Raw genomic sequence first — 27696 nt, 5'->3', positions numbered from 1 at the left:
GTCTGGTAATTAAGGGCTGTCGGCTTTTTCTAGTGTTCTTTAGAAAAACAAGGTATTAGGGGCACCGGCCTTTTAGACACCCATCAGCGCCTCTAAAATTCCACTGCGTTTTGATTGCGCCTCATAAAGACTTCTCACAGTGACCCCAAAAGATATGTTAATGGTGGTTTTCCGACAGTAAGCGGCCACAAGAGGAGACCCACTGAATCAAGGGAACATACAGAGGAATCAACACACCAAATCCCCATGGATTCAGTGGGTCTCCTCTAGTTGTGACTGGCCATTAGCTTTCTGCCATGGTTTCCTTCGTGTAAGGGGATGCCAGCTACCTATTTATGAGATGCTGGATTCCCTGTCCGTAAGGCGAACTCAACACCGTATTGTTTAAAGATATGAAACCTTCATTTATTAATCCAAATAACATCATTTGCATTTACAACATTCATTGCATAAACTGGAACATACAAAGTATTTTTTTTCCACCTCTGGTTAATAACAGACATAGAGTGCACAAGATACCGGCCGGATACAGGTTTAAACAAATATTTGGGTACAACGACTTTTGTCCATAATACATACCTTTTTTTTTTGTTCGTTTTTAAATATTTTATAGCTACTAAAGACACAGATCCATTGCTACTTTAGGTCTTGGAACAGGTAATCTAAAGTTGACATAAAACACAGAGGGAGGGAGGGAAGAATAGGGGCTGGGGGGTCTAGCGGTCATGGTGTGCAATCTCCTCCTTCAACCTTCCTTTTGCAAAAAAAAAATTAAATTAAGAATAATCAGAGGCTGCCAATATAGAACGGACTTTATAACCGACGCCAACGTTACCCAGACACCCATCATAGCTGGCTGTGATGTACGAAATGTCCATGCAATACACCAAGACAGGAGGAAGGGGAGAAAGAGCGGGAGCAAGAAAGAGAGAGAGAGAGAGAGAGAGAATTGTGTGAACCCCCCACCCACCCACCCCCTTAATGATATATTCCCAACAGTCATTGCCTCACACTGTACTTTGTAACGACAGCTTTGCTATTGGAACATAAAAAGGAGGGGGGGAAAAACCGTCCCTCCCAACTCCTGGAAGAAGAAAAAACAACAACAGAAAAGTGGGCCCCCGGTCGCTGCAGTTCCAGCTGCAAGGGGAAGGGTTTTCGTTTGGCTTATTGTTTTCCGATGTCTAGAAGACGGGTCTGAAATCTGTCCACCCTTTGAGAGGTTACGTGCGGACCTTGCGGGTTTTGAACCGTGGACACTCCTCTCTCTCGCCTTGACACGTGGGGTTTGGCACCTTCCTGTCTGCATTTTAAACCATCGTTTTCCCCTCCCCGGTTCCGTCTTCTGCCTCCTTCCCGGTTCCGTTGGTTCGTCTCTTTAATATTCTCAGTTCCTTTTTTCCTCAACCCAGGCGGGCTACAACTCGTCGGACCGGACGACGTGGAAGAGGGTGACGTTGTAAAGGATCTGGTGGCCGTTGTTCCAGGCGTAGAGGGCTCTGTCTTTCGGATTGTAGTCCAACATAGAAATGTGGGAGTATTTGTTTAAGAAGGGGATATCTATATACTCGTACGTGGAGGTGTTGGTCTGAAAAGCGTAAGTCACCTTGGTTCCTCCAGAGTAGCCGTTGGTAACGTACAGAGTGCCGCAGATGATGAACCCTTCCCCAGCGCTGCGCTTGGGGTAGCTGGTGTTCCACGTCTGGATGCTCTGCAAGGTGTTGGGGTCCAGTTTGCTGATGACGATGTTCCCCGCGTTCTGGTTGGTGGCGTAGACGGCCCACAAGCCGTTCTCGTCCACCATAAGGTCGATGTCCGAGTGCCCTCCCCAGGCGTAATGGTAGACGTTGTTGTATCCGGCGTAATCCAAGCTGCGTGTCTTAAGGATGGTCTCCGTTTTCAAGTCAAACTTGATGATGATGTGGCTTTGGTATTTGTTGAAATAGATGGAGCCGTTGTAGACCACCTGGCCCGTCCCGGACCACGGGTGAGGGAGGCGGTGGGAGGTGAAGTTGTCCGTGTTCATAAAGTCAGACATGGATTTGTACTCCCGGACAAAACGGTTGTTGTGATAGCTGTCCATATAAAACACCTGTGGAAAGAGGACACATTGGGGATATCAGACGGAGATGTGCATCATTGCAACAAGGAGAGCCACGGACGTTTGTTGTGGCCAAAACCAACCTTCGTGCCCAGATGTTCCCGGGCTGCAACGCCTGGAAGCCTTTCACCGCCAGCTGTGCCGGCTGTGACTTCTGGGAGTTGTAGTCCAAGACCCTGGTTTGTTTCGTTCAGATGATCTTCCAGACCATGGTTTGGAGGGTCATCTGAACCAACCCAAGGACTGGAGTCTCATGGAGTCAAGCAGAGGTTCCCAACCTTGGGTCCCCAGAGGTCCTGGGGCTGTTTATCAGGCAAACGTCCTGCATACAGCGGGGGAACATGGGGCTTCGTCCTCCTTTGCAGCCTGTGATCAACAGCGTCACCTCTGAGGCAAAGGCTAGTTTGACGCTCGTCCTGCAGGAGAAAGGTGTTTCCTGCAGGTATCGCTGGGGCATCACCAGGACTAGCCTCACCCCAGCTGGAGCAGGCATCTGCTCAGACCGCGGGTAGGCGGAGCAGGTTTCTACGGGGGGGGGGGAGCAGCAATTCACACATCCAGCTGCTGGTCATCAAGAGAAACCGTAATCCTGTGCAGAGTAATCTAACGATGGCTTTGAAAGAGGATTAGGCAATTTCCCAGAGTCTGTTGTGTGTTTTTAAAACGACTACAACCGTAAGCCTCTCGGAAGAACCTCTGTGCCTTCAACCAAGGAAGACGGCGTGGCCTTCTGGCGTACTGTCGCTCCCATCAGTCCTCATTGTTGGCCAAGGATGATGGGAACTGTGCACTCCAAAAACATCTGAAGCACCTCCGACACACCGTAACCCCAGCCCTGCTTTGGACCATCAGGCAGAGGAACACGTGGGGGTTATAGCCGGCAAGCACAGCCCTGCTTCCTTACATCCGAAATATGACACGGGACGGGATTTGGGACCCCCGATAGCTCTGTACTCTTCCCATTAATACCCCAAATAAAATTATAGGAATAATGAGTTGATTGACTGAGTGACCAATTTTCCCCAATCGTTCTAGGTCACAGAATTCTACCTTGTTGTGGGGTAAAGATTTTCTTTCTTTAACACATACTCTTACGAAGGACGCACTGCCTTCTTTATAGAACTGCACTTCAAGTACTGGATTCTACTTTTGCACAAGAAAGCTGGCCAACAGGCCTCTGGAACTTAACAGATAAGAGGAGCCCCATCCCTTCTTGTGTTGATCAGGTGAGAAGACTCAGCCGCCCAACGGCGCTCAGTTCGGTGATTAAAGACTCAACCGTCAGAAAGTACGACCGGCAAAGGAACCCAGCGCTTTACGACTGACGGCCAGCTTCGGTTTCTTCTGCATCCTGAAAAAGGCATCGCTCTGTCGCTCAACTGCTGTGCCTCTCTGCCTTCCACTCTTTCCTACTCCTTCCTTTCAGAGGTTGGTGAAGCAGAGAGAGAGAGAGAGAAATGGGGAAATGAAAATCCCCTTTTGATTATTGCTTTGGAACGGTGTCAGACGAGCAAATACCGTTTGGGAAGCAGGAAACCTGGCAGCGTGGCTTACTTTACGGGAAGCTCACATCTGAGATCCTCGTGTAGATGAGAAGGACTGGAGAAGAACAGCCGGCCGCTTTGCTGGGTCAGGCTGAGCGCACTACGTACTCCCAAATCTTGCTTCCAGCAAGAAAGGGGACCCGTTCGTACAAGCACAGAATTGGCACCGTCCTGTCGGTGGAGGTATTGCTAGGGGTGCTGAGTGAGGAAATCCAGGGGAGGTTTGCTTAAAAGACCCAACTCTCTGAGGATGCTTCCATGCAGCCCACGGCTCTGTAGAAAGAAATCACAACAGTATGCCCAGGGTCAAACCCGGGGGGTTGTCAACCTACCTTGTTTTCACCTTCTGGAGCCAAAGGATCTGTCATCCACGAGCCAAACCTGGATCCGGATGTCTTGACCGTGATCGGGTCACTTATTGCTGTCAATTTCCCACAAGCTGCAAAAAAAAAAAGGGAGAGAGAGTAAACTCCACGAACGCAAGAGTCGGTTGACTACAAGCAAAAAGGGGCTGGTCTATTTTCATCGAGAAGGGAAATGGATACAGAAAGCAGAAGGGACCGAAGGTAAGGTTCACTTTGGACCTTTGATAAGCGTCTGAATTTGGCTCAGGTCAGTTCACAGGCTTGCCCAGAAGGGTCAGAAGGAGAATCTTCGGGTGCAGTCTGATGACGAGAAAGGATGGGGTCTGATCTCACCAGAAAGGGACACTTTGCTGGAAGCGAGCTCCGTTAAAGAGACCCTTTGGTCACAGAGGAATCATTCCATCCTAGCCTGAGAAAATAGTCATCATCCCCCCCTCAAAAAAGAGATCTGGCTTGCACACATAAAGGGTTGGGCTGGTTCGCATGCACCTGCACGTCGTGCTGCTGCAGAGATAGCTCGCATCATGCGGTGTGACAAGCGGTCCAAAATGTGACCCATTTCCCTGTACCTTTCGTTCAGAAATCAAAATCTCGGGGGGGGAGGGCTTTTGCCAATGTCTGGACTCCAACGGATAGTAAAGAAAACACTGTTTTCCCCCCAACGTTATTTGCAGGCTTTGTAATTTACAGGCCTGGTAATCTCTCGTAACCTCTTAAGAGGGGATTAGGTCTGACGAATTCTGACACAGAAGAGCAGGAGAACTGCTCTAAAAACGGCAGATCTTCAAAAAAAAAAAAAATGAATTCTGTTTCTTTTCATTTCCTATTCAGCGGAACAAGGAGTGCAAAAATAGTTGACCCTTACGAGGAATTTCAATGCCAAAACGGGGAGGGAGTTTTTGAACAAGGCCAGCCTTGATAAGCAGGGGAGTCTTTAAAAAAAAAGGGGGGGGGAGGCATGCTTATTTCTATAGGACTTAGGGTAAGCATTTGTTATAAAAATAGAATACTGAATAGAGTGGTAGAATGATAGAATCAAAGGGAATAGAAGCCTTGAACACATTGCTTCAAGTCACACACTACGGGTGCACCGGCTACCTCTAGATTTCCACTGAAGCAGGAGAAGGAGGCTCTGGCTATCCAGACCCCCAAACCTCCTGACTCCCAAAGCTAATCAGATAATTAGAGAATTGTAGATTTGGGAGGGTCCTCGAAGGCCATCCAGTCCAACCCCTGCTCAAGGCAGAGATCCAAATCAAAGTAACTCCGACAGAGGGTGGTCCAGTTTTCTCTTGAAAGCCTCCGTTGCTGTTCCGTTGTCGTACTGCTCGCGCACACATACCTCATCTGTTAAGACAGCCCCCCTGGCCTGTTTAGCCTTGCAAAGTATCGTGGGATTCAACTGGGCAGGAATGATTCGGTAGCAAAATGCCTCAGACTGGTTTTGAAGGTCTGATGATAGATTTTATGCATTGCATGAGGACCACTGGATGTTTGCAGACCACACTCCAAAATCCGGCAGACGTGGCTAAGGTTGTGCTCTGCTACAGTTTGTGCCTACGGCAGCTCTGCCCTGCCTCGCTGCCCCACCTGCTTTTTCTAATTAAAGGTAATTAAACTGAGACATGTTCGGTTCTTCTGGTTGCTCTCTCGCCTTAATGAGAAAGCCGCCTTATCGCCATGCCCCTAAGAAGCAAGGTCCTCTGAAAACAGCTGGATAGCCAGAGGTGCCCAGTAACAAGCAGGGAATATTGGTGGGGGGGGGGTCAGCTTGGTGGACACACAATGGATTGACCACAACAGGCTCAGAAGGGGGGGTTGCAACTTTCTGTGTGTGTGCTGTCAAGTTGGAACCAAATTAGAGTGACCCTAAATGGGTTTTCAAGGTAAGTGAGATAGTTAAAGAGTGGCTTTACCAGTTCCCCCCACCAGTGAGTTTTCATGGCCAAGCGGGGATTTGCACCCAGATCTCCAGAGTCCCAGTCCTTTACTGTAACCACTACACCACAATACTGGTGTTTTTCTAACCTCCGAGAAAATTCATCACTGAACAAATTAACTCTTCTCCACCTTTAAGGGTTATTGAACAGTTAACGCTTTCCGAAAATTCATAGATTATTGGGCCTCGCCCCTCGGTATTTTCCAGGGTGTTTCACATTTGGCAGTTCCTGAGCACTGCTCTGTTACGAAAGCTGATATTAGATGGTTTGGGTATTCGAAGGACTGTGATTTGGAAGACATCGGATGCTCGATTTTCTGCGGGTTCAGAGAAGGAAGACTTGGACGGATGGATTCAAACCACAAGAAACCGACGACGGGAATTCTGACGCTAAGAGCTATTCAACAGAGTTACGAGTTCCCGGCCCTTTGGAGAGATGAGCTCCTTGGCTGGAACTCGGATGTGGGGCGTGCGCATCGCCAACGAGGGAAGGCCATGACTGCCACATCCCCGCAACCTCTGTATTCCCTCCTCTTCTGCAAATCTGAATTGGTGGACGAGAACCTGGTTTCCAGATGGGTCTTGTTTGGACAGACTACCCCACCCCACCCCAAGAAAGCCCTGGAAGCCGACCTTCACTGGCGAGGGGTTTAGCTCTACTTTACCAGCGTGATCCAATTGTGGGGGCATCTCTGAGCCTATGCAGAGTGTCTCTCAAAGGGTGCCTGCTGTAACCTTGGGCTTACGTTTGGGCTACAGAATTCCTCCCCTGCTTCGCACATCTCGCACCCATGGGCATACACCCCTCCACTGCGCCACAAAATGCACTTGGAATGGCATAGATTTCTGCTGGGCGTGACTGGGCAGAAGGACGACCCCCCCCTCGAGGTCCCAGCATTTCTCCCACGACCCTCCCCACCGCCAGCCCAAGAAGCTGGGAACGACTGGACTGCGTGACTCCTGAGGTTACCCTTCTGACTGTGGGGTTCTCAGAGTCTAAGCCATCCAACCTGTTGGCTTGAGACATGATCTCTGGCCTAAAGGCACACAGGGGGTCAGGCCTCTGTTTCGGAGCTGCGGCTTCCCCTCCCCTCCGTGGCTGATTCTGAAGGTGGGGCGGCTCTCTGAAGACTTTGCAGGGAAAGTCTTCCTCGGTTCCTCCTTTTTAGGCGCCATAGGCAACCCCCCCTCCCCAGCTTGAGTTGTGTTAGGGTGAATGCAGACATCCCCCTCCTAAGGAGGGTCAAAGTCAGGCTGATGGGTCAGCAGCCCACATGAAAAGAACTGAGGAGCAAGTCTTTTAGAAAGCGAATGACTCTTGATTGCTTATTTAAGACCACACCACCCTCAAATACTTTTGCATGAGAAGGGAGACACCTTGTAAAAACTCACGGTGTGGTGGGGTGGGTGGTGGGTGGGTGGTTTCCAGGTTTTTTTCCCCAGCTATTGTGAGGACCACTGCTAAACTCCAGGGGACCCTGTTCGGTGTGTGTGTGTTGTGTGGGTATTGCCATGGACCCTGCTCATCAGAAAGTCCTTGGCGTCTGACCCTGAACGCCCTGGGTCTACTACACCCTTGCCCAGAAGGGCCTTGGCTGAAACTGAGCTTTGACCTCTGCTGTGTGTGTGTGTGTGTGTGTCTCCTGAACCCCTGGGGCACCTCTGTGTCTGCTTGCGACCCATCCAACACAGGCGTGAGAAGGCACCACCCCTCCAGAGCGGGTGCTCTTCCTTCCTCCGGTGTGAAGCCTACCTAATTTTTGCATGCATGCCCGGAGCCTCTCTTCAAGATTGGACACTCTGTTCTGAAGCTCTTCGTAGTCATAGGCGCCAATCTCTTCCTGGAGCTCGTTAAGAACAGACGTCAGATTCTGGACCTCCTCTTTAAACTGCAAAACCAATTTGGCATCGGCTTTGTACTCTTCCAAGACTGGGATCAAGGGCCTAAGCTCCTCCATTTTCGCTTTTATCGCCTGCAAGGTTAAAATAAGCTTGGTTTCAGTGCCTGGTGCGTAAAACCCCCTCCTCACAAACCTGCCTCTTCTCCTAGCCTGCTAAGGGATGTGCCTTGGTCCATACCCTCGCCGTAATGGCCATTGTTATTATTAGTATTATTAATGCTGGCTGGGGTGTCCAAATGTGGAAGAATATATAATATGGCATTAAACAGTCTGAAGAACACCATCTTATTTGGGAAAAAGGCCTTTATTTAGAATATTTTTTTTTTGTTTTTAGAATGCAACATCTTAAGGTTACATGCTTCGGTCACATACACAAATTCTTTGTTTTTTCTTCTCCATAAATTAATAATAATAATAATAACAATAATAATAATAATAACCAATGCATTGACAAGGAGTTCCAAAAAACTAGTGATGAAAATGCTTCTCTACAGTTTTACATGCAAAAGAAGAGGTCTCACTTGTGTGGTGATGCTTAAAGGTCCTGATTTGAAAAGAAAAAAAGGGGGAAGAAAACAAGGAAGAAAGGAAGAAAAGAAAGCAAAAGATGGCGGGGAAAAGCTCTCTGCCCTCTGCTTTGTTCATGGTTACATGTGTGAGGGGGATGGACAGCTTCTTCAGCCAGTGCGACATTGTAAAAATTTCTTTTAAGTTAGCCCTGCAAGCAAGAAAACGAGACACTGTTGAAGAGCCTGCTCGCTAAGCTGCCTTAAAACAGAACAGTAGCCATTCAAAGACCAGTTTTGTAAAAACTACAGTGGCGATAGAGATGCTTTGGCCTCCCTAACCACGCTGACTCTCGATTAAGTGCCACCAGCTTAGTTGGAAGTCAGCACCGTGAAGATTTCTCAGCCCATGGCCCAGGCCCCCAAGGAAGTCCATAGATAATCGAATGTAACGAGCGACTGCAAATTTTGTAAGCTGTACAGAAGACATTGGAAGACAGGGCAACTTGGGTCTCTCCGTAGCTAAGCCAAAAGGGGGGACCTCAGTTGTCACTGGCTGTCTTTGTGCACAACTGTAGCAGCTTAAATAGCCTCCCTTCAACGAACATTAAACATCCACTAGAAACCCCCCCATCTCCTTCTGGGCAAATGAAGTTTTCATACCGGGGGGGGGTGCCTGCTCCCCTCCTCAGCTCCACCACCCACCGAGAAAGGGCTGCAAAGAGTAGTGCCCTCAAAGCACCAAGAACTTGCTGTATATACCACCCCCACCCGGATGGTCACCATCACAGATTAAGCCAGCCTATTCTGGTAGGGGAAGGTTTAGCCCAGTGGCAGCCCAGAGGCCGACCCCACTATGGAAGAGGAAGGGGGATCTCCACCTTACAAAGGGTCAGTAGGTGGGTGGATGGATGGATGGATGGATGGATGGATGGATGGATGGATGGATGGATGGATGGATGGATGGATGGATGGATGGATGGATGGATGGATGGATGGATGGATGGATGGATGGATGGATGGATGGATGGGTTAGTCAATGGATGGATGGATGGATGGATGGATGGATGGATGGATGGATGGATGGATGGATGGATGGATGGATGGATGGATGGATGGATGGATGGATGGGTTAGTCAATGGATGGATGGATGGATGGATGGATGGATGGATGGATGGATGGATGGATGGATGGATGGATGGATGGATGGATGGATGGATGGATGGATGGATGGATGGATGGATGGATGGGCGGGCGGGTGGGTGGGTGGGTGGGTATAGGTAGGTAGGTAGGTAGGTAGGTATGTTGGCTGGCTGATGGATTGATGATTGATTGATTGAGTGAGCGAGCCATTCCAATGAGGCCCTCTGCCAAGCTTTTGGAATCAAAACCGCCCTCCCAGAAAAGACACTCCCCTTCTCCTCTCTTCCCTCATGCAGCTTGAGTGTTATTTTGGTGCAAAAAAAAATAATAATCAGATTTCCATTCTCTACCAGAGGCTTCTGTTGGGTTTTTCAACAAAAAGAACCAAAGATCCAGTCCCCAGCACTGGGTCGTCCTCATTCCCAGGAGAATTTGGACTGGACTTGGGTAACGGGGATACTCTGGGGAATTAATAAATGAACGAGCCATGGCTTTTCCTCTGAAAGGAGCGACGGCTTCCCTCCACAGTTTGGTGGATGTCTCATGGCCAGTACTATCTAAGCCTCCATGCCCTGTGGGCCCCTTCCCATGTTTTGCACCACAAAAATAAATTATGCAAAACATTTTTTAAAAAACCCAGAGAAGAAATAATTCAAAATTTGATACATTATTCAGAGCTGATTCTCTGCCCATCTCATGGGGTTGCAGAACCCAGGTTTTCTTAGCCCACAGCCGTAAGGGCTGAAGACCCCTGCTGATAAAGGACCTGGAAGGGTATAAGGGACCAATTCTTAAAAGGCAGAATCTTAGAGATGAATTAGGTCCTTGAGGCTTACTTCCAGGTAAACCAGTACAGGGTGCAGTTTTGTAGGCGATGGTGGAGGAGGGATAATAAATCGCCTTAGAACGGCAGAGCTGGAAAAGGGGACCCTGTGGGGTCATCCAGTCCAGCCCCTCTCAAGGAGGCCCCAGTGGGGGAATCGAACCCCCAACCTCAGGCTCTGCAGTCAAAGAACTAAACCCTGGGTGCTCAGATGAACTTTGAGGGAAAGAGAGAGAGAGAGAAGGAGAGATGCAAAGGGGGAGGGGAGGGACATAAAAGGGAGATTTCCGGTGCTTTTTCCATAGAGGTGTCCGCCCAGTTGTTGAGAAGAAAGGTGGGGAGAATAAGTCATTTAAATCGATCGATCAACCAACCAATCGATCTAACTTGTGGGCCCTGCTCTGGTGGCTTTCAGGGTAATCTGAGAGGTGAACATTTAGCAAGCTGATGGAAAAACAGGGGGTGAAAACCTCCCCAGTGAAGCCAACCCCCCCCCCCCCCCGGTTAGCTGACCCGCAGAAGCAGGGAAAATTCTGATTCTGCCTCTAGCGCTGACTTCAAAACCACTCGGATCGTGACATGAAAGGCTTCTCTCTCTACGCCCCAAGGAAAAGCTTTTGGGGGGGGGGATTTACAGAGGCTGCCTTAGACCCGAGGCCCCCCCCGAGAGGAGTCCGAGGCTCTCTTTGAGACCAAGGAGCAACCCGCTTAAGGAGGGGAGTCCTGTCTGATCTTTTATCCCCCCCCCCCCGAGGCTCACCTTGAACTGCCTCGCCAGATGTTGCTTGTGGCTTTCTTCCACTTGCTTAAACTTGGACTCCAGTCCCCTCATCTGGTTTTCCATTTTCTCCACGTACTGGAGGTCCCGTTGAGTGCGCCGGTCCAGCACCTCTATAGATTGGGACATGTTTTGTACCTGTTTGGAAAGAGGGCGGCGGGACGGGGGGGGGGAGAAGAAAGGGGAAGAGACGGGGTGGCGATGAGTCAATAAGGCCCCAAACATCAGCCGTTCCCATGGCTGGACTTACGGGGGGGGAGACCTTCCTCGGCACCCTGGCGGTGATTTCTCATGAACCAGAGCATCAGACAACGGGACTTGAAAAGCCGCTTTCTCCAAGGCTAGTTTAGAAGGCTAAGCAAAGACTGACACCAGCGGGGGGGGGGGGGAGGAAGGGAGAAGATCCGGACAGAACCTCCTTTCAGATGAGATGACGTTTGGGTGGTGTAAACACCACCACCGCCACCATTATCATCATATCAAAATTAAAGCAAAGTGTGCTGCTTATATACCGCCCCCCCCAAAGTGCTTAAAGCCCTCTCTGGGTGGTCTGCAATTCAATTATGGGGGCGACACATTGCCTCTTCATCGGGCTGGGTTCTCAATGGACCGGCTTCAAAAAGGATGGGAAGGTTGAGTCAACCTTGAACTGACTAACTGAGCCCACTGGGATCGAACTCAGGTTGCGAGCAGAGTCTTCACTGCAGGACTGGAGTCCAACGACCGCGCCCTGCGGCTCCTCCAATTAATGAGACCCCGGATCTCTGACGTTACAGAATTCTGGAGGTGGGAGAGCAGCCAGGGATCACCCGAGCCCAACTCCCTGTTGGTGGAGCAGCCCCTGAGAATACCAGATTGTGCTCCAGTTTACTGGCTTTGGTGGGGAAGCCTAGTAGAGAAAGCTTCTAGTTTCCCCTACTGCACGACCCTGCTGGCCCCTACCCCAGCTTGGTTTACTCCAGCAGCTGTAAGGACCTGACTTCTCTATCGGTGTCACCAGACAGGCAGAAATCGAGGAAATCACATGGAAATCGAGGCGTCATTTATTGGGCTGCTCCCTGTAAGCCCTGTTACTACAGTCGCGACGCTGCTATGACCAGCAACCCTTCTGAAACAGAGAACGCATCTGTTTTGGGGAGCAGGTGCACTGTCATGATTTTGCACCTGGTTAATCCCCAGCCAGTCCTCTGTGCAGGCGAAGGCACACACACATATGGGGAGCATAAACTTGTCTCTCTCTTTTTTTCCCCTGGCACTGGCTCCCTTTGAATCTGGGAGCAGAGAAAGCTGTTCATAACCCCCATCCCCCCTGAGAGGGGTTCAACTGAGAAGGATGCTTCCCCTCTGATATGAATTATCACCCCCTCGTTTGCACACGACAGTCACAGGCGGCAGGTGTGGGAAGCGGGAGCGCCTGTGACAGAAGAGGGCTGGCGTGATCGCCGCGGCATCCATCACCCGCAGAGAGGGGCAGGTAGGCAGCTCCTGCATAAATATAGCTCGCTGATAAATAATACACAAGCTTTTCTTCTTCCGAGTGGCGTGTCGGTTCCCAGCCGGCCCAAGCGGGCCCATCTGCCTCGCCCCAATTAGGAGACGGTGGCGTGAGCGGGCGTAGAAACAGAACCTGCGCATATGCCGTGTCGGTCCCGTGGGCACGGAGTGTGTTGCGCAACCGCCGGGCTTCTGTCATGGAATTTTACTCTGGGTACAGCGATGGCGTCACTTCCGACTTCACACCCTCCCACACATCTTCTGTCCCTTCCCTCCGTCCGCAAAAGGAGAAGCCGGGCGGGGGGGGGGGGGCAAGGAAGGACCGCTTCTGGGCTCCATCACTGGCACGGTCCTCCCCTCTGTGTGGTTTTCCCGTTTTTAAAAGAAAGTCTGAAACACATTGGCCAGAATTCTATTGACTTTTCCATGGGCGGAATGGCAAAAAATAAAACAAAACAACCAAAAAAGCACCTCGGGGTGGGGTGTTCACAGTCATCCATCTGTCTGTCGCACGTCTGAGCGCGTGATTGATGGTGCAATTGATCGTAGGACGGATCCTACCAGATGCATCCCGGATCGTACCTTTGGGGCACGGCCAGGCATGCAACAGACGGCTGGAAAAATGGCCAGCCTTCCTTTGGGGCAGCGGTCCTCCTCCAGATCGAACAAAGGCGATCCCAGCTGGTGCCTTGACCGTTGGCCAACCTTAAAGAAAAGCGGCTTTCTCCCGAAGCTCCTCCGAGGGCAACCGTCCCCATTGGCTTTCAGCCACCAGCCTCTCCTTTCCTCAGTGGCCAACAAGGCAATGATCTTGGGTTATAGATCTCAGATCTTAGAATGGCAGAGCTGGAAGGGACCCTCAAGAGAGCCTGTCAAGGCGGTCCAGTGGGGGAATCAAACTGGGTGGAAATGGTTTCTGGGAAGCAAGGATGTCTGATCACCTGGTGGTGCTGGTAGAGCCAAAGGAAGCATCGTCAGAAGTGGAGACAACTCCGTCTTGGGTTGACTTAACTCTCTTGGGCTACCCAACCTCTTATGGAAACAATGCTGGTGGTCGAGCAGCCTGCTCAAAGAGGACTCTCCCACAGATTGGGTCTCTTCTCTTCTTGGCTGTCTGAGAAAGGACAGGGTGAACCCACAGAGGTCAACTAGCTCCAAAGGGGCTGCTCCGGCCTCACTTTGAAATGTCCCTCCATCTTCCAAGAGGCAGGAGACGGGGGGTGGGTGGGGGAACAAACAGCCCGAGAAGGAAGGCCTGCCGGCGCTGATGGTGGCCCAGAAGCGAAGGTCCGTCTGCTGGAAGGAAACGAGGCTCCATCTTCGGTCCCAGCCAGGCCGTTGGCAGGCTCTTGTGTTAAAAATAGATTCCCAAAAGTTGGCAGGGTGAATGCGTCAGATCGCTCCATGCAAGGGAGAGGGGGGGGGAGAGGAGGAACAATATGTTGCCGTATTCATCAAGTCCAGGGATAACACAATGTCCAGCCGCAAGAATCCCATTAATTTACAGAGGGTGGGGGGGAGGGGATATAATTTCATAAGAATGTGTAGACGTCCCGCGGAAGTGATTAAGCAACAAATCTCTTGATCCCAAGATTATAAATCCCCTAATAAGATTCATCTGATCTCTCTGGACTACTGCAGACTATTAAAAACAGAGCGCACGAGGGCTGCTGAGAGACCACAGAGTGTCCCTTTTTTTCCCCCTAGGCTGCGATCCTGCTCAACCTTTTTTTTAACGTCGGCGGGAAAAGGAGAGCGTGGCCCTCCGTTTTAATTTTGCATGTCACTTGTCTGTTGGGGAGACTTTTTCCCCTCTAAAATGTCACCACACACAATTAATGGGGAAAAAAAACAATGTGACTCAAACCGGTTGGAGATGTAATAATTCTCTCCAAGTTGATTTATTTGGGGCAACATCCAAGGCTTTGATCTTTTATATCGTTCTAATTAAGTAGGATGCATTCCACCCATCTTGCACTCTCTCTCGAGCACTTTCCGTGGCTTTCAGCGCCCAAACGTCCAAGTGAGCGAAATTAATGGAATGAAATCAATTTATTCCCCTCTCAGCCAGTCTCCTCGGCAAATCTTAATGTCAGATAATCTCCAAATGTTTGACACTAGGTGACATCTGATGGGGATATTTGAAATTTCACAGCATAGAGAAGAGCGTTTAGTAGGGACGAGTTGATAGCTTGCGTCTCGCAATTATTACCTGCCAAATGCATCAAGAAGTGGCAAGGAACCCCATTTTAATTGCAGGAGGCAGTAATGGTGGCGGGGGCGGGGGAAATCACATGCCAATGAAATTTGTCGTTCAATGTATCATATTTCAAATCCAAAGTTGAACTGATGAAACGAGAGATGAACTGGCAGTTTGTGTTGGTTCGTTCATCAGCCGAATGGGTGTTTAGTTCTTCAAAGCTCCGCCTTCTCTGGTAGGGTTGGGGAACTGTCCAGCACCTGTTTGGCTGAAGTGCAAACGAACTGCCGGTTCGGTGGTTCGTGCCCATCTCCGGATGAAACCGATGCACATCAAGGCAGAACTAGGGGGCAGGCATCTTGGAAACGAAAGGGCCGTGAAGGGCTATCAAATCTCTTAAATCTATGGCAACCTTAGGAATGAATGAATGACCTCCAGATGGTCCTGTGATTAACAGGTCCAGCAAAACCGAAGGCCACGGCTCCTTTTATGGAGTCCGTCCATCTCACATTCAATATCAACCACACGGGGCGGAGACAACTGCTTCGCTGGGGATGATTGGATGAATCAACAGCCCTTTAATCCATTCATCAAACGGGCTGAAATGAATGCGTATATCAACCAAATCTCAAAACAGCTGCCTTTGGAAGAGACGGATGGAAACGTCAAAGAACACTCCCGAAAACCTCGGCTGGTAAACATGCATGGTTCTAAACCCACTGGTTAGTCCCTGTTGCTCCTCCTCCTCATCATCATGTTACAGCTGCAGAGATGGAAGGGACCCTTTGGATCATCATCCCCTGTGAAGGAGGCACAGGGGGGAACTGAACTCTCCATCTCCGGACACGTAAACCCCTGAGCTATCCAGCCAGGTAAATTACTGCACCTTAATTTGGATATTTCACATCATCATCATCCTCTTAGACATGCAGAGCTGGAAGGGACCCTGTAGATCATCTAGTCCAGCCCCTGTCAGGGAGGCCGGGGGGATGGCGGGCGGAATTGAACCAGAGACCTGAACCCCCAAGCGATTGAGCAGTTCATCAGCTGCATATGTAGAGCCCACCAATCCACTCACTCTGCTCTAGAGGGGAACCACCCGCTGGATCCGGTCCTTCAACTAAAAGCAGCTTATGTGGTTAAACGTCAAACTGTGCCCCCCTCAAAAAAAATATATATATCAGGGAATCAGTTGTAGTTGTTGTTGAGCCCAACGAATCACCCCAGGAATTGCCTATCACAGGATTTCAGCTCAACGTTACATTTCCAACTCGGCTCCCCTGTCGCGTATTCCGAGCCCCACCCCTCGCGATAAGGCAGGACCTCGGCTCACCTTTTCTAACAGCTGCCGTAGCTGCTTTGTCCGGGCATCCCGTGAGCACATGGTCTGCTGTGGTGCCACCACCGTGCATATACACCGCCCTTCGCTGTCCTGAGCGGAGCTGTAGACCTGCCAGCTTTCCTCCGGGTTAGTTGGCAGGACCTGGATGGGGCAGACCGGAAAAAGGAGAAAAGAAAGAACAAAAAGGGAGACATGAATAGCAGCTGGGCGGAAAGAGGCGGAGAAATTGAAGAGGAAAACCCTCACACATACCCAAAGGGAGAGGGTGGAAAGGAGGAAGGTGGCGGGCCAGAGATAACAAATCTGAAAAAGGGGAGAAAAGACTCAGAGAACAGGAAAAGCCACCCCTGGAACTAAAAGGGGTTGAACACCAACAGCAGAAGCCACGCCGGGAATAAAACATACGTTCTAGCGTGCAGACTGCAAGACGTGCCACATCATCACAAATGCTTTGTCGTGTCTCTTGTCCAAACTGCTCCTCAGGAATCTCTCCACAGTCCTGGAAGTCAGGCTGGTACCTCCAGAAGGCCACCAAACGGCATGCCGATGAGAAGCAAGCTTGGAACCCAGGCCCTCTGGGGGTCAGGGCGCCCCAGCAGCTGCCCCCATGAGGCTGGGGAAGGGGCCTCTCCGCCCCTCGCCTCCCAGCGCCAGTTCCTCCATCCTCCGGATCCCCCAGGCCAGAGGCCTTCGCCTGGACTCACAGGATCATGGAACGGTTGAACTAGGAGGTAATTCAAGAGTCATCTGGTCCAAACACCTTATTGATGCCAGAAACCCACCCATCCGCCGAGGGAAGGTCACCCACCCTCCTCCTCGGGTGACCCACGCTGCTGCCCACAGAGCGTCTCGTCGGGAAGCTCCACTTTCTGCTAAGCCAGACTCCCCTTCTCATAATCTGAATCACTTTGAGTCCCACGCCAAGCTTTGGGCTTTTGTGTGCATGTGTTTTTGTTTCGTTTTATGAACAGGAAGGCCTTACAGAAGACTGGAACGCTCCTCCACACCGTCTCGTCGTGCAAAAGGACAAGATGTCACGACCAAGTTCAGACCCTTCCAGGCTCCCAGGATGGTTCGGAGAAAGCCGGCAACTCCGCCTCGATGTCTCACCCAGGTGAAACCATGCTCCCCAGCCCGGCCGCTCCCAAAACAGAGCCAGGCCCATCCCCCCGCCTGGCCTGCTTTGCTTCCCCCCCCCCCCCCGGCACACGATGTTCCCAAGAATGGCTCTGGGATCTATTTTCTGCTAACCGGCTAAATAATTAAGGGCTTTAAAAGCATCTTTATGGGCTGTCTGTTCCCTGGGAAGAGGAGGAGGCTGGGACAGGAGAGTAAGGAACAGAAAGTACAAGCCGAGGCGGTTTCTGACATGGACCCTCGGGGCAGGCGTCTATGGCATCAGGAAAGCTGTGTTCGTCCCCTCCTGGAGATCCATTTTCAGGTGGGTGCAAGGACTACCCAGAGTTCTTCTCCGGGCTCCTCTCGATGGACGGCTTTCCTGCCTCGCCAGGATGTCCAGCCTTTCAGAGACCGAAGGACAGAAAGCGGGCCAGAACGATCCCAGCTTTCAATGCCAAAGGCAAGTAAGATCCAGTGACTGGAGGTTCCACAGGCTCCGCCAGGTTAACAGAGCGAGGGAAGTGCACCCTTCCGAGAGGCCCCCCTTCTCTTATTCGACATAAGCTGAAGCAAGGCCGGGGGTAGCCCATCTTCCTTCCCACCCCGTCACTCAAAGAACAGCGTTCGTGTCAAAGGTCCCGGCCGCTGGCCGGGTCCCATCCGTGATCCAGACTCTGTGCACGGCTACAGTCTCAGCCGGGGTCCCTTGGCCCGCCCAGCCCCAGGCCTCTGTTTGGACCTCCTTGTGCTCTCTCAGAGAGGGCTCCGGACCCTCCCTCTTGCAGAAATGTTCAGCCGTGGGTAAACTGGGGACCCTCGCTCTCAAAGAGCTCAGCAGCCCATCGGGGGCTCTTGGCTCGATTTTGGATTCTAAACTGGATTAAAGGGAACGGAACGGACCTCTCGTTCGGCTGACGCAGAAGGCTTTGAGCCGAGGGGGCGGAAAGGGAGGCGGGGTCCCGCTGGGCCACGCGCTCCCTTCGTGGCCTGTCTTCCACCCCACCAGCTCCTGTGGGACCCAATCCTGCCTTCAAGGTGCCTCCAAGACGAGGGCTGGGGTTTTCTCTCCGGAAGCCAACCTCTTTTCTCGGCTTCCCTGCCGGGTTTACCGACTGGCGCTCGACTTGCTTAATTACTGCAGCACCGATGACCTCTCCTGCAGGAACGAGGCGGCGTGTCCCAAAGATGCCACAGCCCGAGGCCCTAAAGAAAGGTCTCCTCTACCCTGATGGCTGAGGTCAGCTCGGAGAGTCATGCCAAGCGGTTGGATCGCCACGGGCGGAGACCCACGCCGGTGTGAGCCGGCGCGTGGAACCCTGGGCAGGGAGATCCAACCCCCTACATGGGCAGCCCTGCCAGAGGGAACGGGGCTGGGCTCCAAAAGGCACCTTTGCCCCCCATCTCTAACAGCTGCCTCAGCTGCCCCCCCACCCTTAACATCTCTGGGCAATGGGGGGGGGGACTTCAGAGGCCTCCGAATCATCCCAAATTAAGACCTCAAGGACGCCGGTGCTGCAGACTCCATAGCATTGATCGGTGCCTCCCTCCGTGGCTCAACCTTCTGCTTAGATTTAAACACACCCTCTCCCCCCCCCCAAAAAAGCCCACTTCTTTTCCTCCTTTCTTCACACCCTCCTCCTTCTCCTTTCCAGACCCCAAAGTTCTTCCACCTCTTCCCCCCTCTTCGGCCCTAACACCAAATCTTGGATCTTTTTTTTGGGGGGGGAGGGAATGTAAAAGCATCCTTTTAAAAAAAAATCAAGGAAGGCATCCTTTCAAATATCAACATGCTCTGGGGCCGCTCCAAAATAAGAGCCGCGTTCGTTCCCAAAGGGCCAAGCCTGGGTCTCCCGGGAGAAAACACAGAGGCTGTTTTCCTACCAGCTGCTGCCCATTTCTGAAAATATAAGGGAGGCAGGAGAAGAGATGGATGAAGCACACTGTAAATAGGGGGGGGGGGAGAAGGGGGTGTTGATCAGGAATCCTGGGGTGGGGGTCGGGCAAGGACCCTTCAAGGCAGGGAAGGGCTTGACATGAGCAGAGAAGCCACAGGAATTATTGGGGGGGGGGGGAGACCACGCAGTCCTTCTGCCTGATTTATCGTGGCTGTATCTCTCTTTCTTACCCAAGACGCACCCCCCCACCACCACCACCTAAAGGGAGCCCCCAGAGCCTCAAGGCCAGGGCAGAGGAAAGCGACTCTCTCTGGCTGCCTTTTCTTCCCTTGGGTTTCATCCTGACCAGGTTCTGGTCTTTCAATCCTGACCCAGAGGAAAGACGGACAAGGGGCTCGTTTCGCTTCCCTCCGCCTCACAGGCACAGGCAAAAGTTGACTCCGTCAGCCACCGGAATCCGGGACCCAGGCTCGGCCGGCGCAACAACATCTCACGAGATGGAGGAAGACCCTTTTTCACCCCCCAGAGCGGCCGCCCCCCCCCATCTCAGGCCGGTCTACTCGGAAACCGGCCCCTCCGAGGCGCACCTTCCGGAATTTGACATTGCAGGGCGCAAAAGGAAGGGCGGAGGAGCAGGGAGGAAGGAGATCAACACCTCAACTCCATCCCCTCTTCGCAGGAAAACACGCCATCCCATAATTTTAAGGGGGGGATAAAAAAAGGCGCCGTCTCCGCTCTCTTTCGACCCTTCCCCACCCTTTGCGCTCCCCGTCCTCCGCCAGCCACCGCCTCTTCCCCGAATCCTTCCCCCCCGCGCCCGCTTCCCCACCCCCCGGCTTTGCCCCCTGCGCCTTGCTGGCGATCCCTAGGAAGCCGCCCAGGTGGGTGTGGACCCGATCCCAGACCTCCCCGGCCGGCGGCCCGAGCTGCGGGGAAGGTCGGTCGGGGCGCTCTCCTCCCGCCCGGCTCCCTCCGGGGCGGCAGCGTTCCCACGTGCCAAGCCCGACCCTCGGCGCTGCAGTCCTGGAAGGAAGGATGCGCCCCGCGGACGGTTGCGCCGCGGGATTAAGGCGAGGGATGCTGGCGGAGGGGGGGGAGGAGGAGGAGGAGGAAGAGGGTCCTTCGGTCGCACCCTCGCCCGACAGCCCCCCCCCCGCAACTCCAGGGGTGGTGGGGAAAAGAGGGGGGCACGACCTTGCGTCCCCCGCGGAAGCCAAGTCCCGAGGATCCTGGGATGAGGGAGGGGTGGTGGTGGGGGGGCAGAGATTCTCTTTTGCCCGCTCCGCAAGGAAGGCCCAATCCGGCTCGGGGCAAGGGCGCTCCCCCCCCACCCCCTTGGTCCCTCCAGGCACGCCCGTCTCCTCGCTCTCCGTCCCTCCCTCCCTCCTTCCCTCCCTCCCGGCCGGAGCGCGCCACTCACGCCGGTGCTGCGGTCCACGGTGCCTCCGGAGGCGGCGGTCAGCTTGGTGGTGTTGAGCCCCACCAGGGAGGGCAGCGTCTGGGACATCCAGTTGGTGATCATGGCCATGGTGCTGAGGACCACGCCGATCTTCAGCAGGGGCACCGACATGATCGCGGCGGCGCCGGGGGCGAAGGCGGCCGCCGCCACCGCAGCCACCCCGGTCCGGTCCCCCGCGGCCCCCGCAGCCCCAGCTGGGGCACCCGCCGCCTCCCCTTCCGCCGCCGCCGCCGCCTCCTCCTCCTCCTCCTCCGCTGGGGCGCTGCGCCGACGGCCGCCGCCTTCATTCTGAGCCGGGCTCCGGGAAGCGCCGCCGCGCCGGGCCGGGCCGGGCCGCCTCCCCGCTGCCCGCCGGCGCCGCCGCCCGCCGCTGCCCGCCCATCCTCCTGCCGCCGGGGCCGGCTCCGGGCGACTCCCTGCCCGCCGGGAAGCCCGAGGAAGCGGAGCGCTCCGCCGCGCGTCGGGCGCCTTCTGCGGCGGACCCTCCTCCTCCTCCTGCTGCCGTCGGTGGCGCTCGGCCGCCTTGCCTCGCCGTCTTCTGCCCGGCGTGGACTGCCGGGGCTGGGAGGCGCGGGCGCGGGCGCGGGAGGAGGAGGAGGGAGGAGGAGGAGGAGAAGGAGGAGGAGGAGCAGCGCGCGGCCCCGACAGCGCGCGCCGCTGCCCAGCGGGCTCGAGGCCGGCAGCCCCGGCTCTCTCCTCCCCGGGTCCCGCCCGGTGCGCCTTGTTCCCGTCCCTCGGCTCCCCCCTGGCGGCCGCGCGCGTGGGCAGGGAGGGGGGGGGGGACGGAGGAGAGAAGGAAGGGACCCTCGGCTGGGGAAAGGGGGCCTGTGGGGAGGGGATCGCGCGCGGCACAGACGCCCCACCGTCCCGGGACCGATCCCCAGGGGGGCGCGCGTAACAGCGGAGAAGGCGCAAAGTGGGAAGAACGGCGCCGGCTTTGGAGAGGAACCGCTCTCCTCGCCAGGGACGGAGAGGGCCTTGGACGCAGGAGGGGAGAAGCGGGAGGTGGTGGTGGTAGTGGTGGGAGGAAGGACTGGGAAATCAAACTGGGCGTGTGGGAGGACGGGGGGGGCGCAGGGAGGGAGGGATCCCAAGTGGAACTGCGGAGGCTCAGCGGACAAGGGCCTCGGAGGGATTTTCCTCCTGAAGGAAAGGGGTAGTGGCGGTGGCGGCGACTTAGGGGGTCCTAGCCAAGCCCTGGAAGACTCCGAAGGGCCTGAAGGGGAGGAGGCTGGACGCGCCCCCCCCCCGCCCCCACAACCGCGGGGAAAGCCGTCCTGAGGGATGCGCACGGGGCGGCCCTGGGCGCGCGTTCACCTCCGCTGGAAGCCCGGAAGGGCGGCCTCGAACCAGGCAAGAAGGGCAGAAGAAACCAGAAGCCTCTGAAAGGGGGGGGGTCCCTTCGGGGCTCTGAGTTCACCTCCCGCTGAGTCGAGGCCCAAGAATAAGGATCAAGAAATCCGCGCCCGATGACTTCGCCAACCCCCTCGAGGGAGGAACGAGAAGGCTCCAGTCGTTACAACTCTTCCTTCCACAAGAAGGAACGGAGCAAGAAGAGGGTTTGGCGGGGGTGGGGTGGGGACAAGAGGGCAGCCGCGCCCCAGGAGCCTCGCTAAGAAACGGAGGGAGGGAGCGCACGCCGCCCGGACCCGGTTGAAGCTCGACCCAAACATCTTAGGGATTGATCCCAGCCCTGCCTCGGAAAGAGGGGGCCGCTGCGCCCCAGTTCGGAGGGCAGGCAAAGCTTAGTTATTTATTTAAGGCATGTCTCGACCCCGCCATTCGGAGGCAACGAGAGGGATACAAATACTTAAAAGGACACAAACGTTACAGCAAAAGATGGAAAACAGAAGCCACAGCAAACCATAATTCAACACAAGAATCCATTAAAAAAACATAACCCATGTTCCATGTTGGGAAATTTGAGCCATCCCTCTTATTATTATTATTGGAAAGCATACACTTTTTGAAGAGGGCTTTTTTTTGGGGGGGTAGGAGACCCCCATTCTCCTTCCGCTTGGAGAGGCGCATGCCCTTGGCCAGGCCCGCCTGGTGGCCCCCTTTTGCTGGTTTCTTGGCCCGGCGACGGTTCCCCCAGGAGCCAGTTCCGTCTCCCGACCCTCCGCCCTCGGGGTCCCCCGCGGACCTTTTGCAGGGAAAGCGCCTGGAACGGGAACCGCGGAGAATCCGCGCCTCCTTCCGCGCCTCTTTGCGCGGCGAGGGACGCAACCGCGGGGTTCTGGCGCCACCGTCCTGCCGAGGCGAGCATTGCCGGCGTCCTCCGAAGCGAGAAGGGGCGACAGGCAAGCAAGCAAGCAAGGGGGCTGCCCTGCTTCTCGTCCCCCACCTCCCCCGCGCCCCCTATTCCCCAGGCGCATCTTGCGGAGAGTCCAGCTTGGTGGATCCGCGCACACAGGGGGGGCCCTCAACGTTTACAAAACACACAAACACAGGCGCACCGATTTTGACATCCCTGTTCAAATACGTATTGGTTGGTGGCTGTTCCTAGCAAACAAGTCACCCCCTTTCCCAGGCGGGCGACCTGCGCATCAACACTCCCAGGTACGAAAACGGGGTCCTACATTTACAACAGGGGTGAAGATAGCCAAGACCGGGAGGGAGACAAAGAGGGGGAGAGCAGAACAATTTCTGCAAACATGCATCGTTTTTCTTTTGTTGCCATTTACTAATTTTGTAATATCCTTATTTGCTAATTTCAAGAGCCCCCTTTCCCCCCCTCAAAGAATTAATCTCCTATTTCGACACAGACACTATGCACAAAATCAGAGAATCCTAGAATCATGGAGTCAGAAGGGGCCCTCGAAGGCCATCTAGTCCAACCCCCTGCTCAAGTCAGGCATCCCAATCCAAGCACATCAGACAGAGGGTGGTCCAGTGTTTTCTCAAAGGCCTCCAGCGTTTGATCATTCACCATCTCTTGAGATAATTGGCTCCATCATCATACTGCTCTAACAGTTAAGACGTTTTTCCCGATATTCAACCGAAATCTGGTTTTCTGTAACTCGAGCTCCTTATTATGAGTCCTGCACTCTGGGATGATCAAGAGCAGATCTTGCCCTGTAGGACTATCTTTCAAGTCTTCCTCCCTCCTTCCCTCCCTTCCTTCCTTCCTATGCCAGGACAAATTCATGAGGAATTTTAAAATACATTGAGATCCCAGACCTCAATACAAAAGTGAGACAAAGGTCTTTATAATTTGTAGACAATGTTTCAATTGCCTTTTCCCTTTGAGGAGCAAAGCTGGCACACACACAATGAGTACAGAACTTGCTGATCATTGAGAAAGACACAAGCAACCCATTCGGTGCTTTAGCTTATGTAATAAAGTGGCAATAATTCTATTGGGCATCTCATCCAATCCGTGACATATGCCATTGCCCAACTGCACACAGAAAGGGTTCTTCCTCATATGTGTGGCCAAGACAGGAACAAGACCCTTCCCCTTTTCATGATACGTCACTCTCCAAGTGATGACAGGAAGGCACCCAGTTGCTCCTCTCTAAAATGTATTTCCCAGACCCGGGTAATGGCTGAGTAGGGCTCCCGGGATCTGTGACTAATTCAGGAAGGAAAAAAAGGGACATTATGCTTAAGAGGATGAAAAAAAGGAGACATCTTCTACGGTCAGTGAATATTCTCCCAGTGGTAAAAATCCTCTTCCTCTTTAGCTGCTCACTGTCTCCCAAAAATGAACGAGGAACCGTTTGAGGGTCTGTCTTCCTCCTCACCCTTCCCAGTTACTCTAAAGCCCATCACAGCGATCCTGTCACACATCTTCACGGCCAATCTAGCAATTTTGATCGCTCTCCTTCCCCCCTCGGCAGGTGCCTCCGCTCTGCGTGGTTGGCGTTCTGTCAGAACAGCTGGTCCTCCATCAGCGATGGAACAGGCCCCATATGGCAGAATCGGTGTGGGCTGAACAGTGAAGGCCAGGCACTAAAGCAGGGCTGACAGAAAAGTCTTCATTCCTTCCCACCCCCATCCCGCCAATTTCATTTTTTTTGAAACCGCAATTCTTTTAAAAAAGGGAACAGGTGGCTCTCTGTCTGGATTTGGGTCTTTGTTGTGGATATAAAGGGGGCCACCCCTTTTCCACAAGCACAGGCGACTGCCTGTCCCAACGTCAATCTCACCCCCCCTTACCTGTCTTGTTCCTCCCAAATCAGAAGAAAGAATTACAAAGAACAGGGAGCGGGACTCAAATCGCTGTCTTGGATTCCTGCCTTGAGCAGGGAGTTGGATTCGATGGCCTTAGAGGCGCCTTCCGACTCCAGGATTTTGTGCTTATCATATAACGATGCAAACCAAATAATATTGTGGCTGTCAGTGACTTCAGCTCCCCACCTATAGACAAAAATAAATGCAACCTTCAGTCCTCACAAGGCCCTGGGAGGCCTGGACGCAACGCAGGGCTGTGCTCCGGAGGAGTTGTGGACAGAGAACCAACTGGAGAGGAGATGGTTCTGGATTTACGTAAGGCCTCCATGCATGTGTGACATTTTCCTGTCATCTCCCACTTGGTGAAAATCCACTAATCTGACCCTCGCTGGGATCCCAGACCTAAGGCAGGATGTGAGGGTTATTAAATCAATCAGAAACTCAGTGTCCTGAAATGTAATTTATATGCAAATGGAAAACAGCCAAAAAAGAGAGAGTTCGACACAGCGGCCTTTTTTTTCCCTCAAAAAAGGAAAAGTCTCTCCAACAAAGGAAACAGTAAGGAGTTAAAAAGGGGAAGTTAGAGGGGTCTAGTCTCTCCAGAATGCTTAGGATTGATTGATTGATTAGTTTCAGCAACAGAAAATAAACTAGAATAATGACTGCAAGTCTGTCTGGAACCATTAACAAGTCATGCAAAGTGAGCTAAGAGAGGAAAGGAGACTTATTTTAGAAAGCGCAACATGAATGCAAACACACACACATATGCATGCACTGTACACGCATGGCTATGCACGTACGTGCGCGCGCATACACACACACACACAACTTCTGCCCCCCGACAGGAGACAGACATGTCTCAGCTGGTTGGAGACCATCTGACGCTAAAGAGGGTTCAATGCCCTGCAAGTCCATTAGATTTTTCTCTTGGGAAAACAGAGTGCCGGTCTGGCGGAATGGAAAGAGTGACGGATTAGCTCTCTGGGGACCAAGGTTCGAATCTCCACACAGCCATGGAAACCCAGGGAGAGGTGGCACTTGTAAAAAAAAAAAACACTCCTTAAGTATCTCACAGGTGTTGAGAACTTAATTAGGGTTGCAATTAATTGGAACTGACTTGATGACACATATCAAAACAGGCGAGTAGTGAAGACACGTGTGTATGGCCTGCTTCCATTGTTGAACTCCGAACATGGAGACTGCTGTTTATTTCTTTGTGGTTTTTTTTTAAATCAAAAAAACCATTTGTGCACATTTCCCCCCTGCCTCTATTCCTTCATGGTTAAGGTTCTCTGGAAAGCATGAACCACCAAATCGGCAGTTTGTGCCTGTCTATAATTCCGAATATTGTGTACCTTGCATTTTTGCCATACAAGGACGAAGCTGATAAAAGCAGGGAAGATCTTGGGAGGGTCCTTGATTCACGACACAAACAAAATCTAGAGCTTCTCGTCCGTGACTCAGCTTTGGGACACCCAACCACCTCACATCCTTTCCAATTGTAAATGCAGCTTACGCTCCTCATCTCTCTAATTCGGTTAGTTGGTAATTAGTTTTGCATTACTTTCCACTGAGACACACTAATCCTGATTACAAGATAACTCCAGCAATAAATATGACCCAGGGTTGAAAATTACCGCCCTCCCTCCCTCTTTGTTTTATACTGTCGGAAAGCTGAAGTTCGTGAAATGAAAGCCCAACTGGATTACGAGGGGAGGCAGCTGCCTTGCATTATGGTCTGGAGGCTTGCCATTTTGCTTGCCATCCATTTCCAGGGTGCTCTTGACCAGTTGAGGGGAACAGGAGCACAGCAAGAGAAATTCGCCCTGGAAGGCGTGAATCGGAGGCCAGAGAAAAGCCAGAAGAATTCAGAATTAAACCATCCCAAAGAAGAAGTGTCCTACTGTTAAGTTGTTTTGCCAGGGATACAGATGATGAACGAAATTTGTGTAGCATTACTGTTGTAACTTTACGAGAGGCAGCGATCCCTGGCAATCTCTCTTTATGTTTTTATTTGTTTGTTTATTTGCTGCTTTTAGCTTTGAGAAAAGAAGACTGAGGGGGGATAGGACAGCACTTTTCAAAGGCTTGAAAGGGAGCCCTACAGAGAAGGGGCAGGATCTCTTCCCCATCATCCTAGAGTACAGGACATGTTACAATGGGTTCAAGTGACAGGAAGCCAGATTTCGGTGGAATCTCAGGAAAAAAACTTCTCAACTGTTAGAGCAGTACGACAATGTCCTCGGGAGGTGGTGAGGGCTCCAGAGCTGGAGGCCTTCAAGAGAAAATAGGACCACCCTCTGTTAGATTTGCTTTGCTTTGGATTCCTGCCTTGAGCAGGGGGTTGGACTGGATGGCCTTGGAGGCCCCTTCCAGCTCCATGAGGCTGTGATTTATAGGCACCACATGGGTGTGATCAGTGGGTCAGTAAAGGTCATGTCTGATCAGACCAGAAAGGGTTGCTTTTTCTAGGAAAAATCTCCCTTAAAGCGACCTTTCTGTCCAAGAAGGTCTCCCTTTGCTCCTCCTGGGTGTTTTAGAAGAGCTCAAACCTGCCTCAAAGCATCTCTTAAGTGCATCCATTTTCAAAATCCGCCTTTGGGAAGAAAATACATTTTGGAGCAGAACAGATGTATCGTATATGAAAATGAAAACAAATGGAATCGTTGGATTTCTCCAAACCGTATCCTATTGCAGCTTGGTCTCCTCCCTCGAAAACGGCCAGCAAAAGATTGAGCGTGAAAAGTGCTTCACTGGTGCAGGAAGGATTTATGAAACATGCTGCCCAGGGACGGGATGACAGCCAGCTGTTGAGATACTGTCGCTTGAAAAAGGGGATGGTTTCTCAGTTGCCAGCAATGGTGTTATCTGATTGCCACCTTCAGATCAGAGGCAGCATCACGCTGA

The 27696-nt window shown here is 52.6% G+C and overlaps 1 protein-coding gene across 3 annotated transcripts in view; it reads right to left on the bottom strand.

Annotated features, from left to right (window-relative positions):
* Nucleotides 1–380: 380 nt before the first annotated feature.
* OLFM1 (olfactomedin 1) overlaps nt 381–27696 on the bottom strand; it is a 33887-nt gene continuing 6571 nt past the window's right edge. Inside the window, exons 1-6 of one of the 3 annotated variants that reach the window (XM_078382708.1) lie at nt 22757–22894; nt 16129–16278; nt 11084–11239; nt 7703–7922; nt 3978–4084; nt 381–2092 (exon numbers count right to left, since the gene is read on the bottom strand). In XM_078382708.1, the coding sequence (XP_078238834.1) occupies nt 1418–2092; nt 3978–4084; nt 7703–7922; nt 11084–11239; nt 16129–16278; nt 22757–22879 (1431 nt within the window). In that variant the 5' untranslated portion in view covers nt 22880–22894 and the 3' untranslated portion in view covers nt 381–1417. Of the gene's footprint in view, nt 2093–3977; nt 4085–7702; nt 7923–11083; nt 11240–16128; nt 16279–20571; nt 20803–22756; nt 22895–27696 lie in introns of those variants that run through there. The other 2 variants (XM_072984554.2, XM_072984555.2) reach the window with 2 other exon arrangements.

This window comes from Pogona vitticeps, chromosome ZW-PAR (genome assembly GCF_051106095.1).
Source record: "Pogona vitticeps strain Pit_001003342236 chromosome ZW-PAR, PviZW2.1, whole genome shotgun sequence".
NCBI lineage: Eukaryota > Metazoa > Chordata > Lepidosauria > Squamata > Agamidae > Pogona > Pogona vitticeps.
Note: the sequence above shows the minus strand (reverse complement) of the source record. Positions and strands in the feature narration are given on the sequence as shown.